General features: G+C 52.8%; 1 protein-coding gene across 3 annotated transcripts in view; it reads left to right on the top strand.

The window, feature by feature from the left end:
- The window catches only part of GPC4 (glypican 4), a 100,868-nt gene that overhangs the window by 44,595 nt on the left and 39,707 nt on the right, over positions 1–16,566 (top strand). For all 3 annotated transcript variants that reach the window (XM_064159107.1, XM_064159108.1, XM_064159109.1), the window contains exon 2: positions 1,119–1,277. In XM_064159107.1, the coding sequence (XP_064015177.1) occupies positions 1,119–1,277 (159 nt within the window). The remainder of the gene's footprint in view (positions 1–1,118; positions 1,278–16,566) is intronic.

The following is a 16,566-nucleotide window of genomic DNA, read 5'->3' as shown; positions in this document are numbered from 1 at the left end:
GACAGCAGCAAAGGAGGTGTTGCTCAAGCTGTAGTTATCACTTTGCTGCTGTGTCTGTTTCCCCCTTGTGTCAAAGAGCTGTTAGTCATCTCTTGGTACTGGAGATGGCATTCAAAGTGGTGGAGCTTGGACACTTTGGGCTTTTTAAATGCTTGCTGTTCAACATCTTCATGAATGAGATTGATGAGGGCACAGACAGACAGAGTCTGCTCAGCAGATTTGCTGACAATACCAGACTGGCTTGGCTGAGGCAGCTGAAGGCTGTGCAGCCATGCAGAGAGACTTGGACAGACAGGGCTGGGCAGAGAGGAACCTAAAGAGCTTCAGCAAGGGTTAAGTGCAGAGTCCTGCACCTGGGGAGGAGCAATAAACTGCAGCAGTACAGGCTGGGAGGAGATCTGCTGGAAAGCAGCCCTGTGGAGAGGGACCTGGGAGTGCCAATGGAGAACATCCATGGCACAGCAATGTGCCCTGCTGGCCAAGAAGGCCAGTGGGGTCCTGGGGTGCATTAAGAGGAGTGTGGTCAGCAGATGGAGGAAGGTTCTCCTCCCCTTCTGCTCTGCCCTGCTGAGACCTCACCTGGAATATTGCATCTGGTTCTGGGCTCCCCAGTTCAGGAGGGACAGGGATCTGCTGGAGAGAGTCCAAGGGAAGGCTATAGAGATGCTGAAGAGACTGGAGCACTGCCCTGTGAGGAGAGGCTGAGGGACCTGGGGCTGTTTGGTTTGGGGAAGAGAAGACTTAGAGGGGACCTGAATCAGTGTCTATAAATATCTGAGGGCTGGGGTTGGTGTGGTTGCCATGCTCTGGTTGATTGGCCAGGGCTGGGTGCTAGGTTGGACTGGCTGAGCTTGGAGCTCTCTTCCAACCTGCTTGATTCTATGACTAATTAAGAGGGCACTCTTATACTCCTGCAGAAAGACAGGCCATGGTATTTATCTGTCTGGCTCTGATTGTCCTTTGCAACACCACAGTTTAATGCCCCTGCCCCCAGTGCTGGCAGGAAGATGTTTTCTCCTTGCTGTGGATCCTTGCACCCCCTCTGCCTCCCAAGCCTACCTCTTCCCCTTTGCACAGGGAACCCTTTTAACCAGGAGTCTCCTTGCTCTGCATTTCAGGTGACCACTTGAAAGTCTGCTCACAAGGCTACACATGCTGCTCTCAAGAAATGGAGGAGAAGTACAGTCAGCAGAGTAAACATGACTTCAGGAACGCCGTCGTGGAGCTCAGCAATCACCTTCAAACCACCTTCAGTTCCCGCTACAAGAAGTTTGATGGTAAGTGCAGGAACCTTGAACTTGCTTTTCTTGGGTTCAGAAGTGAAAACCCTCACTGTGATGCTCTCTGAGCAGCTGTTCTGCTCTGCCTCCCCCTTCACTGGGGGAAGTTCATGACTCAGAGGGCAGAGCACGACTTGTTTTTGCAATCCCATGAGAAATATTTGCTGATGGTGGCTGCTTGTTTCCCAAAGAGAGAGATTTTGCTTTCTGATTGTGCCTTTGCAAAGCTCTTTTGCTCTTGGTGGAAGCTGGCAGTTAGTTGTGCTGGTACATCCCTGTTGCTGCAACCTGCAGCATCCCTCAGCCCTGCTCCCCAGAAGTGCTGAGCTCTGCCAGCTTACTGAGAACCAGCAGGGTTTGGACCCACCTCACTTATCATAGAATCATAGAATGGTTTAGGTTGGAAGAGAATTCAAAGCTCAGCCAGTTCCAACCCCTGCCATAGGCAGGGACACCTCCCGCTAGAACAGGTTGCTCAGGGCCTCATCCAGCCTGGTCCTGAACACCTCCAGGGAGGTTGTGGAGCACAGAAGCACAGAATGTGATCAAAGATCACATTCTGTGCTTCTGTGCTCCACAACCTCCCTGGGAAACCTTTGCCAGTGTCTCACCACCCTCACTGCAAACAACCCTTTCCTAACATCTAGTTTGAATCTCCCCTCTGCCAGTTCAAACCCATTTCTCCTTCTCCTGTCATTACAGACCTTGTCAGTAGTCCCTACTCAACCTTCCTGTAGTCCCCTTCAGAAGGCCACTCCAAGATCTCCTCCAAGCCTGATCTTCTTCAGGCTGTACAGCCCACACTCTCTCAGCCTGTCCTCATAGCAGAGCTGTTGCAGCCCTCTGAGCACCTTGGTGGCCTCCTCTGGACTGTCTCCAGCAGTTCCCTGTCCTCCTTGTGCTGGGGGTCCAGAACTGCACCCAGGTCTGCAGGTGGGGTCTGAGGAGAGCAGAGCCAAGGGGCAGAATCCCCTCCCTTGCCCTGCTGCCCACACTGCTCTTGCTGCAGCCCAGCACAGGGTTGCTGTCTGGGCTGCACTCACACTGCAGGCTCCTGTTGAGCTTTTCATCAGCCCAGACCTCCAGGTCCTGTTCCTCAGGTCTGCTCTCAGCCATTCCCCACCCAACCTGGATTGGTGCCTGGGATTGCACCCACCCAGGTGCAGCACCTTCCACCTGGCCTTATTGAATGCTGTGAGGTTGGCCTGGGCACACCTCTGCAGCCTGTGCAGGTTCCTCTGGATGGATCCCTGCCCTCTAGCAAGTGACTGTGCCACACACTTAGCAGAACAGAGCCCTGGCTCTGTGTGGAGGCCAAGGGTTCAAGTGTGAGGCAGGGTCAGAAACAAAAGGAAGGGCTGGGCTGGGTTCCCATCGCTGCAGCCAGGCTGGCTGCTGGCTGATAAGCAAATGATTGGTCTCGACGTTGCCCTGGCATCTGCAGTGCTGTCCTGTCAGACTGGATCTCCAGAGGGCTTGCCTGGCTCAGCAGGGAGAAACTCCCTCTGGAGGCAGCTGGCACACACCTTCCCAGCACTGCTCACCTTTCATGGGCATGGGAGTAGCTGAGGGTGGGTTGGGTTGCTGAGGCTGTTGTTCTGCTCATGTATCATGGTTGAGGTTGGAAGGGACATTAAAGCTCATCCATTTCCAACCCTCCTGCCACAGGCAGGGACACCTCTCAATAGATCAGGTTGCTCAAGGCTTCATCCAACCTGGCTTTGAGCACCTCCAGGAAGGGGGCATCCAGAATCAACCTGGGCAACCTGTGCCAGTGTCTCACCTCCTTCACTGTCAAGAATTGCTTCCTAATCTCCAGTCTCAATCTCCCCTTTTCCAGCTCAAAGCCATTGTCCCTCATCCTAGCTCAACAAGCCCTTGTCAAAAGTCCCTTCCCTGCTTTCTTGTGGCCCCCTTCAGATACTGGAAGGCTGCTCTGAAGTCTCCCTGGAGCCTTTTCTTCTCCAGGTTGAACAGCCCCACCTCTCTCAGCCTGTCCCTGGAGGGTAAGTGCTTTAGCCCTGTGATCATCTTTGTAGCCTTTTCTGGAGGTTGATTTGCCTGCATAGCTCCTCTAGACCTTTCTCCTCCCTTGTTTGGTCATTGGTTCCAAATGGATTTTCTACTAATACCTCAAAGTCTGTGCCTTGACCCTCTGGGAACCTTCTCTACCCTACTGCAGCAGGTAGCAGCCCCTTCTTTCCAAAGGGATTGGCACACAGGAGGGAGAAAAAGTCCCTGGGTGTGAAATTGCAGTGAGTCAAAGTGGAATTACATAATCACCTTGATAGCATCTCGATCTGCAAGCTAAATAGTTCCCTCTTAACCTCTGCTGTCTCTACCTGCTGCTTCACATAAGGGGTGATAGAGAGGGAGAAGCAAAGTGTCTAGACTTGCAAGCTTATTAAATGCAGAGCAAGACACTTAATGAAATCCAGCCCTTAGATAAGCCCTTTTCAAAGAGACCAGAGGAGAAGCATCTGCTTCACCTTAAATGAACGAGGAGGCTTCTGGGGAGTGCTGCACTGAAAACAAAGAGCATGCAGGGCTCCCTGCATGAGCATCCCTGATGTGCTGCAGAGCCAGAGGCATCCTGGGCTGGCTCAGGAGCAGTGTGGGCAGCAGGACAAGGGAGGTTCTTGTGCCCCTGTGCTCAGCACTGCTCAGGCCACACCTGGAGTGCTGTGTCTAGTTCTGGGCTCCTCAACTCAAGAGAAATGTTGAGGTGCTGGAAGGTGTTGAGAGAAGGGCAGCAAGGCTGGGGAGGGGCCTGGAGCAGAGCCCTGTGAGGAGAGGCTGAGGGAGCTGGGGGTGTTTGGCCTGCAGAAGAGGAGGCTCAGGGCAGAGCTCATTGCTGTCTGCAGCTGCCTGCAGGGAGGCTGTGGCCAGGTGGGGTTGGGCTCTGCTGCCAGGCAAGCAGCAACAGAAGAAGGGGACACAGTGTGAAGCTGTGCCAGGGCAGGTCTAGGCTGGATGTTGTTAGGAAGTTCCTGCTAGAGAGAGTGATTGGTATTGGAATGGGCTGCCCAGGGAGGTGGTGGAGTGGCTGTGGCTGGAGGTGTTGAAGCCAAGCCTGGCTGGGGCACTTAGTGCCATGGTCTGGTTGACTGGCTAGGGCTGGGTGCTAGGTTGGGCTGGCTGAGCTTGGAGCTCTCTTCCAACCTGCTTGATTCTATGAAAACCTGGCACCAAAGAGCTCTGCCCCTTCCTCAGCTTAAGGAGGAATTCTCTTTGCTACAGCAGCGGAGAGGGGCTAAGCACACAGTTGCAGAATCATAGAATCACTGAAGTTGGAAAAGGCCTCTAAGATCATTGAATCAGTCAGGGTTGGAAGGGATCACAAGGAGCAGCCAGTTCCAACCCCCCTGCCATGCCCAGGGACACCCTACCCTAGAGCAGGCTGCACACAGCCTCAGCCAGCCTGGCCTCAAACACCTCCAGCCATGGGGCCTCAACCACCTCCCTGGGCAACCCATTCCAGCCTCTCACCACTCTCCTGATCAACAACTGGCACAGATTTACCTTACTGTGGAGTACAGAAGCACAGAATGTGATCTTTGATCACAGCCTCCCTGGAGGTGTTCAGGACCAGGTTGGATGAAGCCTTGAACAACCTGTTCCAGTGGGAGCTGTCCCTGCCTCTGGCAGGGGATTGGAGCTGGCTGAGCTTTGAGTTCTCTTCCAACCTAACCCATTCAGAAAAATAACCAGAGGCAAACCTGTGCTGCCTCCATTCTGTGCTTGACCTTTGCAGCAGCTGCTGCTTCAGAAGGGCAGGGGCAGTGGTGCATGTCCTTTGGGTGGAGGCTGTGATGCCCCTTGGCTCTTGGGAGTGTTTGCCTCAGCTGTCACTGGAGCGCTGCTGGAACTGGTGCCAGAGTTGCTCCCATCTGAAACCAAAGCCTTGCAGGAATGAATTAGCTCCTCTTAATCGGGCCTGTGGAGCAAGGTGCTGATTAGCCATCCCCGAAGGGCAGAGCAGAAGACATTTCAGCTCCTAACAAGGAATAGGGCAGTGTCAGGTCCTCCTGTGCATGGCCAGTTTGGAGACATGGGGGTCTGGGCTGGTGAAAAGCTCAACAGGAGCCTGCAGTGTGAGTGCAGCCCAGACACAACCCTGTGCTGGGCTGCAGCAAGAGCAGTGTGGGCAGCAGGGCAAGGGAGGGGATTCTGCCCCTTGGCTCTGCTCTCCTCAGACCCCACCTGCAGTTCTGTGTGCAGTTCTGGGGCCCCCAGCACAAGGAGGACAAGGAAGTGTTTGAGCCAGTCCAGAGGAGGCCACCAAGATGCTGAGAGGGCTGCAGCAGCTCTGCTATGAGGCCAGGCTGAGAGAGTTTGGGCTATGCAGCCTGGAGAAGAAAAGGCTTGGAGGAGAGCTTGGAGTGGCCTTCCAGTATCTGAAGGGGGCCTGGGAGTCTGACAATTGGATGTTCTTAGAGGTGAAGGTTTGCTCTGTTTCTTTCCCCTGGCATACATGATCTCAGATACATCTGTGGGGCTGCACTGAGCAGTTAGTGGGTGAGATTCTCTGGCCCTGTTGGCATCTCTGTCCAACAGTGACCACGAAGGGGAATCATAGAATCAAGCAGGTTGGAAGAGATCTCCAGGCTCACCCAGCCCTGCCCAACCAACCAGACCATGGCACTAAGTGCCCCAGCCAGGCTTGGCTTCAACACCTCCAGCCACAGCCACTCCACCACCTCCCTGGGCAGCCCATTCCAATGCCAATCACTCTCTCTAGCAGGAACTTCCTAACAACATCCAGCCTAGACCTCTCCTGGCACAGCTTCAGACTGTGTCCCCTTCTGTTACTGCTTGCTTGGCAGCAGAGCCCAACCCCACCTGGCTACAGCCCTCCTTTAGGTAGTTGCAGACAGCAATGAGCTCTGCCCTGAGCCTCCTCTGCTGCAGGCTGCACACCCCCAGCTCCCTCAGCCTCTCCTCACAGGGCTCTGCTCCAGGCCCCTCCCCAGCCTTGCTGCCCTTCTCTCAACACCTTCCAGCACCTCAACATTTCTCTTGAGTTGAGGACCCCAGAACTGGACACAGCACCCCAGGGGTGGCCTGAGCAGTGCTGAGCACAGGGGCACAAGAACCTCCCTTGTCCTGCTGCCCACACTGCTCCTCAGCCAGCCCAGGATGCCATTGGCTCTGCTGCCCACCTGGGCACACTGCTGCCTCCTCTGCAGCTCCTCTCTCCCAGCACCCCCAGCTCCCTCTCTGCCTGGCTGCTCTCAGCCACTCTGTCCCCAGCCTGTAGTGCTGCTTGGGGTTGTTGTGGCCAAAGTGCAGAACCCTGCCCTTGGCCTTCTTCAGTCCCATCCCATTGGCCTCTGTCCACCCATGCAGCCTGGCCAGGTGCCTCTGCAGGGCTCTCCTCCCCTCCAGCAGCTCCACAGCTGCTCCTAGCTTGGTGTCATCTGCAAACTCACTGCTGCTGGACTCAATCCACTAACCTGTGACTGTGATCAGCTCTTGTGCCACAGCATCTATTAGCAGTCAGGGCTTTACAGATGCACCACACCACTACCACCTCCCCTCTGTTTTGTGGGGTGAGGGTGGTGTTTGGGTTGGGGTTTTTTGTTGTTGTTGTTGGGGTTGTTTGTTTTGTTAGTTGGGTTTTGGTTTTGTTTTGGGGATTTTTGTGTGTTGGTTTAGTTGTTTGCTTTATCTTGGTGTTAAGAGAAAAGCCTCCTTTGCCTTGTCTCATCTTCACCAGTTCTGCTTTGTAGGGTAATGGTGGAGTTGGGGTTGGGTTTTTTGGTTGTTGTTGGAGTTTTTTGTTGGTTGGTTGGCTTTTGGTTTTATTTTGGGGGTGTTGTTTGTTTGTTTAGCTCTTTGCTTTGCCTTGGTTTGAAGGAAAAAGCCTCCTTTGCCTTGTCTCATCTTCACCAGTTAGTGCCTTTCCCGTCCCTCTCAGGGATTGATAGCAACAATCAGATGCTGCTCAGTCTCATTTATTCAGCCTTCAACTTTCACCTCTTTTCCCCTCTCCAGATGAAGTTTTCCATGCTGGGAACCTGTGCTGGCCAAGCAGGGCTCTGAGGAAATGGCTCAGCTGTTTGGAGGAGCTGGAACAGGGGCAGGACATAGCTCATAACTCTTCAGTGTTTCCATTCTCTTGCATCCTAGATAAGATGTCCTTAGCTTTTTCTTCTTCAAGACCTCCTCCTGATTCCCCTCCTAAATCTCTCAGAAGATGTAGCTCATGTGCTAGAGGGGAAATTAACTTGATTTTCATCTGGGGGGTTGTGTTTTATTTGGTAGGCTGATTGTAGAGTGATTGGGGTGGACACAGCCCAATCCTCACCCCCCCCTCACAAAGCAAAGGAGCTGTTGAGCCTCTGCACTGTGGTGCTGGGTCCAGCAAGTGGCTCTTTGCTCTTCAGTCCCTGCATTTCTCAAGTGATTTTGCTGTTGTACTTAAACCAAGTCTTGGCTTGTGCATTCCTTCTGTGTGCTCTGGATAGGAGAGAAGGCAACAAAGCCTGCCCTGTAGTTGGTGCTTTTTGTGGCCAGGTTGCTGGTCCCATCCCAGCACCATGCTCAGCTATCCTCTGGTCCAGATCATCACTAAAGCTATTGAACAAGACTGTGCCCAGCACTGATCCCTGGGGCACACCACTAGTGCTAGCTGCCCACTGGATGTGGTACCATTCACCACCTCTCTCTGTGCCCAGCACTGATCCCTGTGGCACATCACTAGTGCCAGCTCCCCACTGGATGTGGCACCATTCACCACCTCTCTCTGTGCCCAGCACTGATCCCTGGGGCACATCACTAGTGCCAGCTCCCCACTGGATGTGGCACCATTCACCACCTCTCTCTGTGCCCAGTACTGATCCCTGGGGCACATCAATAGTGCCAGCTGCCCACTGGATGTGGCACCATTCACCACCTCTCTCTGGGCTCAGCACTGATCCCTGGGGCACATCACTAGTGCCAGCTGCCCACTGGATGTGGCACCATTCACCACCTCTCTCTGGGCTCAGCACTGATCCCTGGGGGCACACCACTAGTGCCAGCTGCCCACTGGATGTGGCACCATTCAGCACCACTCTCTGTGCCCAGCACTGATCCCTGGGGGACACCACTGGCACCAGCTGCCCACTGGATGTGGCACCATTCACCACCTCTCTCTGGGCCAGGCCCTCCAGCCAGTTCAGATCTTCTGGTCCAAGCCTTGTGTCACTCCTATGTGCATTAGTTACTTCCAGTATCTGTCCTATGCCTGAGTCTGAGGGTCTAGTGGGCCCAGATAGCTTCCAAACTCAGCTGAAAGGGAAAATCAACTCTGGAATCTCCTTTCAGACTTGAGTTTTGTTGCTGAGATGATAACCCTTGGCTGCCAGCCGCCATCTCCAGGTAGGAGTTGGCAGGGAGGTGTGCTGGGACAGCAAGACACATGGCTGGGAAGTATTAATAACCAGGAATGAGACAGAAGGGAGGAGAGAAAGCTTTTGGTGGTCTCCTCTCTACTGCTTCCATCAGCTAACAGTGACAGATGAGCCCTGCAGGTGCCCAGCCTGCTGCTCCTATAGTTAGAATCTGGCAGAGCATGGGGCACTCTGCCCTACCAAAATAACTGCCCTCTGGGGACCTTCAGCTGGCATTTACTCTTTGATGGGAAACTGCCTACAAGAGCAGAGACCTGAGGTCTCATCCCACATGTGTGCCAGGCTGCCCCCTGTGTCTGTGGCACCCAGTCCTGGCTGCAAGCTGAATTCCCTCTGGAGGAGGCAGCTGCCAGGTGTTGTGGCACAGCAGCAGTTGTCCTCTACAGCTACTTGAATGGAGGTTAGAGTGAGATGGGAGTTGATCTCTTCTTCCCAGGAACAAGAGGAAATGACCTCAAGTTGCACCAGGGGAAGTTAAGGAACAATTTCACCCTTAAGAGGGTTGTTGAGAGACTGGCACAGTCTGCCCAGGGAGGTGGTTCAATCCCCATCCCTGGAGAGGCTTAAAAGCTCCAGAGATGAGGTGTGAGCAGCCACGGATTAGCACCAGAGTAAGTAACAGATAGGGAATGGTTGGACTCAATGATCTTAAAGGTCTTTTCCAAACAAAACAATTCTGTGTCTTGGAATAGAATCACAGAGTCAAGCAGGCTGGAAGAGAGCTCCAAGCTCAGCCAGTCCAACCTAGCACCCAGCCCTGCCCAACCAACCAGACCATGGCACTAAGTGCCCCAGCCAGGCTTGGCTTCATCACCTCCAGCCACAGCCACTCCACCACCTCCCTGGGCAGCCCATTCCAATGCCAATCACTCTCTCTAGCAGGAGCTTCCTCCTAACATCCAGCCTGAACCTGCCCTGGCACAACTTGAGGCTGTGTCCCCTTGTTCTGGTGCTGCTTGCCTGGCAGCAGAGCCCAACCCCACCTGGCTACAGCCTCCCTGCAGGCAGCTGCAGACAGCAATGAGCTCTGCCCTGAGCCTCCTCTGCTGCAGGCTGCACACCCCCAGCTCCCTCAGCCTCTCCTCACAGGGCTCTGCTCCAGGCCCCTCCCCAGCCTTGCTGCCCTTCTCTCAACACCTTCCAGCACCTCAACAGCTCTCTTGAATGAAGGTATCCAGAACTGGACACAGCACTCCAGGGGTGGCCTGAGCAGTGCTGAGCACAGGGGCACAAGAACCTCCCTTGTTCTGCTGGCCACACTGCTCCTGATACAGGCTGCTTTGTGTGTGGGCTTGGGAGGGATGAAGCAGTCTTCTGCCACCTCAAATCCAAGCAGTTCTGGTGTTAGGATCCCAGATGAAGTCTCCCCAAAGCAATGATGTGGGCAGTGTGCTCTCTCTCTGGCTACAGGAAACAAGCCTGCTGCTCTCTGGTTACTAATTGCTGTCACCCAGTCAATGACCTATTGTTTGTCTGGTTAAAATTAACTCTCTCTTCCTCCTTCCTGCACGAAGGAGTCACCTAAGGCTTGGGTTGCTTGCAGAATCCTGGGAGCTGCTCCCTTGGGGATGGTCTTCTGTGGTATTTGGGGGTGTCGTGGTGAGCTGGGGGACGTGATCCACTGGTGCAGAGCTGGAGCTGTTTGGTCAGTGTTAAGTGTCCTGCAGTATCTCAGTGCTCAGCTGTTTGCATGCTGGATGAACAGATAAGAGAGCTCTTGGAAGAAATTCCAAGAGCACTTCCAGCTGGAAGAGCTCTTGGAGAAAATTGCTTTTGGTCAGGCCTGGGAACAGGCTGCCCAGGGAGGTGGTGGAGTCAGTGTCCCTGGAGGTGTTTGAGAATGTGGCCCTTTGGGACCTGGTTTAAGGGCTGTGGTGATCTTTGGTTGATGGCTGCACTCAGTGATCTTAGAGGGCTTTTCCAGCCAAAACAATCCCACTATTCTATGGAATCTAGCAAGATGAGGTCAGCTGAGGTAACAGGAACAAGAAAGCAGTGCCCACCTGTCAGCAACAGCACAGGTCCTCCTCAGCAGCAGAGGAAGGGAGGCTTGGATGAACTTGTACGTGTGGAATATCCTAGTGAGTGTCCCAGAAAGCTCCTCTGAATTGAGGAGTGAGTGAGAGGCAGCCTGGAGGGACTCACTTCCAGCTTTTGCAGGCAATGGTGGCTGTTAGGGGTTGGTGTGTTGGTACTGGTGGATGTGGGTCAGCAGGCTAAAGCAGCTGAGACAAAGTAGAGGTGGTTGAGAGGATCAGTTAGAATCACAGAGTTGTTTGGGTTGGAAAAGACCTCCAACATCATCAGTTCCAACCAAGGAAGTTGAGCATCTTCCTTATGAGGAGAGCCTGAGGGAGCTGAGGCTTTTTAGCTTGAAGAGGAGACCAAGGGGTGAGCTCCTTCATGATGTGCAGGGTAAGTGCCCAGAGGCTGGAGCCAGGCTCTGCTGGGTGATGCCCAGTGACAGGACAAGGAGCAGTGGGTGGAAGTTCGGGCATAGGAGGCTCCTGTGAACCTGAGGAAGATTCTTTTCCCTGTGAGGGTCACAGAGCACTGGAACAGGCTGCCCAGGGAGGTTGTGGAGTCTCCCTCTCTAGAGACATTCAAGAACCATCTGGATGTGTTGCTGTGTGATCTGCTCTAGGTGATGCTGCTCTGGACCAGATGAGCTTTGGGGGTCCCTTCCAGCCCCTAACATTCTATGATCCTATGAGTTTGATCAGCCTAACACCACTGTGGCCATTAAGCTGTATCCCAGGTGCCTGGGCAAGCCTTGGATAGCAGGCATGGCCTCAATATGGTATCTGGAGAACAGGTCTGCTGAGGAGCAGCTGAGGGAGCTGGGGTGGTTTTAGTGTGCAGAAGAGGGAGGAGGCTGAGGGCAGACCTCATTGCTTGCTTATAGCTCCTTGAAAGGAGGTTGGAGCCAGGTCAGGGCTTGAGCTCTTCTCCCTAGTAACAAATGATAGGATGAGGGGAAGCAGCCTGAAGTTGCACTAGGGGAGGTTTAGGTTGAATGTCAGAAGAAGTTTCTTAACTGAAAGGGTTCTCAAAGCTTGGCACAGGCTGCCCAGGGAGGTGGTTGAATCCCCATGCCTGGAGGTGTTTGGAGGAGGCAGAGCTGTGCTGCCAAGGCCCATGGTCTAGCACTGGAATTGGTGGAGTTAGATGGGTAGAGTTGGACTCATGATTTTGGAGGCTTTCCAAAGGATTCAGTGGTTCCATGAGTCCCCCACTGGCTAGTTCATAGAATCAGTCAGGGTTGCAAGGGACCACAAGGATCATCTAGTTCCAACCCCCTTGCCATGGGCAGGGACACCCTACCCTAGAGCAGGCTGGCCAGAGTTCAGTTGGTGAGCCACCTCCCAGGTTCTTATGAGAAAATTAACCCTGTCCTAGCCAAGGCCAGCACACAGACAACACCCCCTGCACTTTTTTCCTCCCCTCCTCCTTCATGGCTTCTTATCCTTCAGATGAGCTTGGCCTCAGTGTGATGGTGGTAATCTCATACTGTGGATTAACTTCTGCCCTGCCTTTCTGGGCTCCAGCTAGCCCCAGGGCACAGATGAAGGTTATGCTCCTGGGCCCTCCAGAAACAACAAGTTCTCAACATCTCAGGGGTTTGCTTTTGTGTTTTCCTCCCTCGAGGCTGCAGCCAATTTGCTGTTGCTGTCTTGGAACCTTTCACTGATGAAACAAAGCCTGGCAAGACGATGTTGTCCCCTCCTAGCTCTCCCAAGGTTGGGGCTGTTGCTGTGACACTGACATGATTTTGAAGCCTGCGCTTCATCAAACTTCACAGAAGGATTCTTCCCACGTCAGTAAGTGCTAACACATGTTTGAAAAGAGGACAGAGGAACAGCTTGTGGATTTGCCCTGCCCTTCCTGAGCCTGATGTGCAGTGAATGAGTTAGCAGTCAGTGCTCAGCGGTGTCTCAGCGCCGCTGGAAAAAGGTTGTTAAGCTCTAAGTTGCTTTTCCCTGGTGGAGATTCCAAGTGCAGTTAAGTGCAGTGGAGGACGTGAGGGCCTGTGAAAAGTGATGAGGCACGTTTAGGAGCAAGAAAAATATGTCTGGGAGTAGGTGGCATAGCTAGGGATGGCTTCACCTTCCAGGGAAAAAGAACTGTGAAGCGTTTGTCTCCTTGCCTCTGTGTTCCTATAGAGCCATAGAGCTGCTGAGGGAGGGAGAGAACTTAGAGCTCATCAAGTCCAGAGCTCACAATCCCATCCCTCCTAAGCCACTGCCACTAAACCACATCCTTCAGCACCACATCCATGAGTCTTCTAGACACCTCCAGAGGTGGTGACTCTATCATCTCCCTGGGCAGCCTGAGAATCTGCTCTGGGGAGATACTTTTCCTGATACCCAACCACATCCATGAGTCTTCTAGACACCTCCAGAGGTGGTGACTCCATCACCTCCCTAGGCAGCCTGAGAATCTGCTCTGGGGAGATACTTTTACTGATATCCAACCACTTCCATGAGTCTTCTAGACACCTCCAGAGGTGGTGACTCCATCACCTCCCTAGGCAGCCTGAGAATCTGCTCTGGGGAGATACTTTTACTGATATCCAACCACTTCCATGAGTCTTCTAGACACCTCCAGAGGTGGTGACTCCATCACCTCCCTAGGCAGCCTGAGAATCTGCTCTGGGGAGATACTTTTACTGATATCCAACCACATCCATGAGTCTTCTAGACCCCTCCAGAGGTGGTGACTCCACCACCTCCCTGGGCAGCCTGAGAATCCTTTCTGGGAAGATATTTTTCCTGATACCCAACCTGAAGCTCCCTTGGCACAACTTTGCTGCTTCTCTCTTTGTCACCAGTGTTCAGAGGGAGATGCCAACCCTCCTTGTGGATGAAGAGGAACATGTCCCTCTGAGTGTTCATCTCATTTCTAGGAGCTACCCCCTTCCTGGAGGTGTTTAAGGCCAGGTTGGGTAGGACCTTGAGCAACTTGGTCTAGTGGGAGGTTGTCTCTCCCCATGACAGGAGGGTTGGAGCTGGATGATCTTTAGGCTCCTTTCCAGCTCAAACCATTCTAGGATTCTTTGGTCTTTAGGCTTTCCCCAAGTGCTGGGTGTTGAAATTCTGCCTTGAAATTGCAATGTGTTAAGAGAATCACCAGCTGGAGGTTGCTTGCCTGCAGATTGCTGCCTCTTTGATCTCTAAACCTTAACTGCATTGGGAAATGCCATTTTCTTCCGAGTGTCAAAGGCCACAGTGTCCACAGAACTGACTTTGCAATCCAGACAAATGCTGAACTTTCTTCTTGATGTTAGGAAATGTTGTGTGGCTCTGGTCCTACTGAGCAGCTCAGCTGTGCCCTGCAGCCAGCAGTGCTGGTACCCTCACTCCCTGCACTGAGCATCAGCACAAGCAACAGGAGGACTTTGCATCAACAGAGCTTACCTGAGATGAGTTGAAGCACTAAAAGGTAGACTTGATCCCAGGTCTGGCTGGGCTAGAGCTGGTGAAACCATGTTAGCCCAATGCCTTTACAGGATCACAGAATCATTAAGTTTGGAAAAGATTTCTTCTCAGTGGTCCCCTGTGACAGGACAAGAGGTAATGGAGGAGAAAGTTCTTTAGTGTGAGGGTGCTGGAGCTCTGGAGCAGGCTGCCCAGACAGCTTGTGGAGTCTCCATCTCTGGAGATGTGGAATACCTGGATGTGTTTCTGTGTGACCTGCCCTGGGTGATCCTACTTAGGCAGCAGGATTGGACTTGATCTTCAAAGGTCCCTTCCAACCCCTACCATTCACTGATCCTGTGATTCTCTGTGACCTCTGAGATCATTCAGTCCAACCTTCTACTCAATACCTTCATTACCATTACCAGTTATCTACAACTACCTGAAGGGAGGCTGTAGCCAGGTGGGGTTGGGCTCTGCTGCCAGGCAAGCAGCAACAGAACAAGGGGACACAGCCTCAAGCTGTGCCAGGGGAGGTCTAGGCTGGATGTTGTTAGGAAGTTGTTGTCAGAGAGAGTGATTGGCATTGGAATGGGCTGCCCAGGGAGGTGGTGGAGTGGCTGTGGCTGGAGGTGTTGAAGCCAAGCCTGGCTGGGGCACTTAGTGCCATGGTCTGGTTGGTTGGGCAGGGCTGGGTGCTAGGTTGGGCTGGCTGAGCTTGGAGCTCTCTTCCAACCTGGCTGGGGCCCTTAGTGCCATGGTCTGGTTGGTTGGCCAGGGCTGGGTGCTAGGTTGGACTGGATGAGCTTGGAGCTCTCTTCCAACCTGGTTAATTCTATGATTTTATGATTCTATCATTAATTACTGGGCTTTGTCCCAGATATCCACATCCACTCAGTTTTGAACACCCCTAGGGATAGTGACTTCACCACTTCCTTGGGCAGCCTATTCCAGTGCCTTGTCTGTGGTCTGTCCTCTGTGTAATCCACACTCTACTGTTTGCCAGGAGAACCAAGGAGACCTTCAAGCCATGTGCTGCTCCCACAGGTCAATTTGTGAAGCAAAGTTTTGGTCAGGCATTGGAAGAGGTTGCCCAGCAAGGTGCTGGAGTCACTGTCACTTGGAGGTGTTCCAGAAACATGTGGGCATGGCACTTTTTGACATGATTTAGTGGGCATATATTGGCATTTGGACTCAAATGATTTTGGAGACCTTTTCCAACTGAACTTTGATGATTCTAAGCCCTGTTGGTGAACAGAGGGGGGGACTTCAAACCAGATAAGTAGGGGAGAGAGAGAGAGAGGAGCACTGCCAGCCATCCAGATAGCAGCATCTGGGAGAGCCACGGCTGAGTATGATTTGTTGTGTGCCAGAAAGGTTTGCACTTGACAGCTTTTCACAGGGAGCCTGTCAGAGTGATAATTTAATGAGTACAGATTGCTTGCAACACAGCTGTAAAACGTGCTTTTACAGTGCTGTAAAGCAAGCAGCCCAGGCCTTTGTGTGTTTGCTTTGTTGCAGAGTAACTCAGCTTCCAGCACAAATGAAAGGTGCTCATTTATTTCACCCAGCAAACAGTCGAGGCGTTAAGAGAGGAGCCTGCAATTTTTCTTCTCCTGGTGGCAAGGTTAATGCTGGGTTACCTTGGTGTGAGCTGAGCAGCTCGTTGCTGTGAAGGGGAGAATTAGTATCTGATTAGATGGAGGGAGTCAACCAGGCAGGTTAGCATTCAAGTACAAGAAGGATTTTTGGGCTTGTTTCTCTTTGTTGCAGACATCTCTGCCTGTGGTTTGCACAGGGCAAAGCTTGGTGTTCCTGGCAGTGCCCAAGCTGGTTTCTTGGTGGAGGGACAGAAATGGGGATGCAGGCTTGAAGTGTGCTAGCAGCTGGGGTAAAACTTTTGATCATCTCTGAGGTCTCTTCCACCCTCAGCAGTTCTATCTGTATCATATCACAGAATGTATCTGGTTGAAAGAGACCTCCAAGCTCATCCTGTCCAGTCTTCAACCCAGCACAGAAGGGTCAGCACTAAACCACATCCCAAAGCTCCATGTCCACAGGCTGCTTGAACACCCCCAGGTGCACCTTCCAGCACCTCAACATCTCTCTTGAACTGGGGAGCCCAGAACTGGGCGCAGCACTCCAGGTGTGGCCTGAGCAGTGTTGAGTGCATGCCACCAGCAAGTGAGGCTTCTGCCTTCTGCTCTTCTGTGACTCATATTCCCTAAATATTGTTTAATAATACATTCCTCTGTGACTCTGTTCAATCCTTAAAGCAATAATGTCCCGAGCCAGAAGTTGTTAGGAGGTGAGTATGGGGGGGCAGTGCTTTGGCCCAGTGTGAATTTAAACCTTGTTAAAAGCTATTGCAAGCATCGCTCAAGTTCAGCTTCCCCCTCTTCAAAGCTCTCCAGTCCAAACAAAGCCTAACACAGAAAACATTTGCTGGAGAAACTGAAGCATTCCTCGAGT

This window comes from Pogoniulus pusillus, chromosome 19, assembly GCF_015220805.1.
Source record: "Pogoniulus pusillus isolate bPogPus1 chromosome 19, bPogPus1.pri, whole genome shotgun sequence".
NCBI lineage: Eukaryota > Metazoa > Chordata > Aves > Piciformes > Lybiidae > Pogoniulus > Pogoniulus pusillus.
Note: the sequence above shows the minus strand (reverse complement) of the source record. Positions and strands in the feature narration are given on the sequence as shown.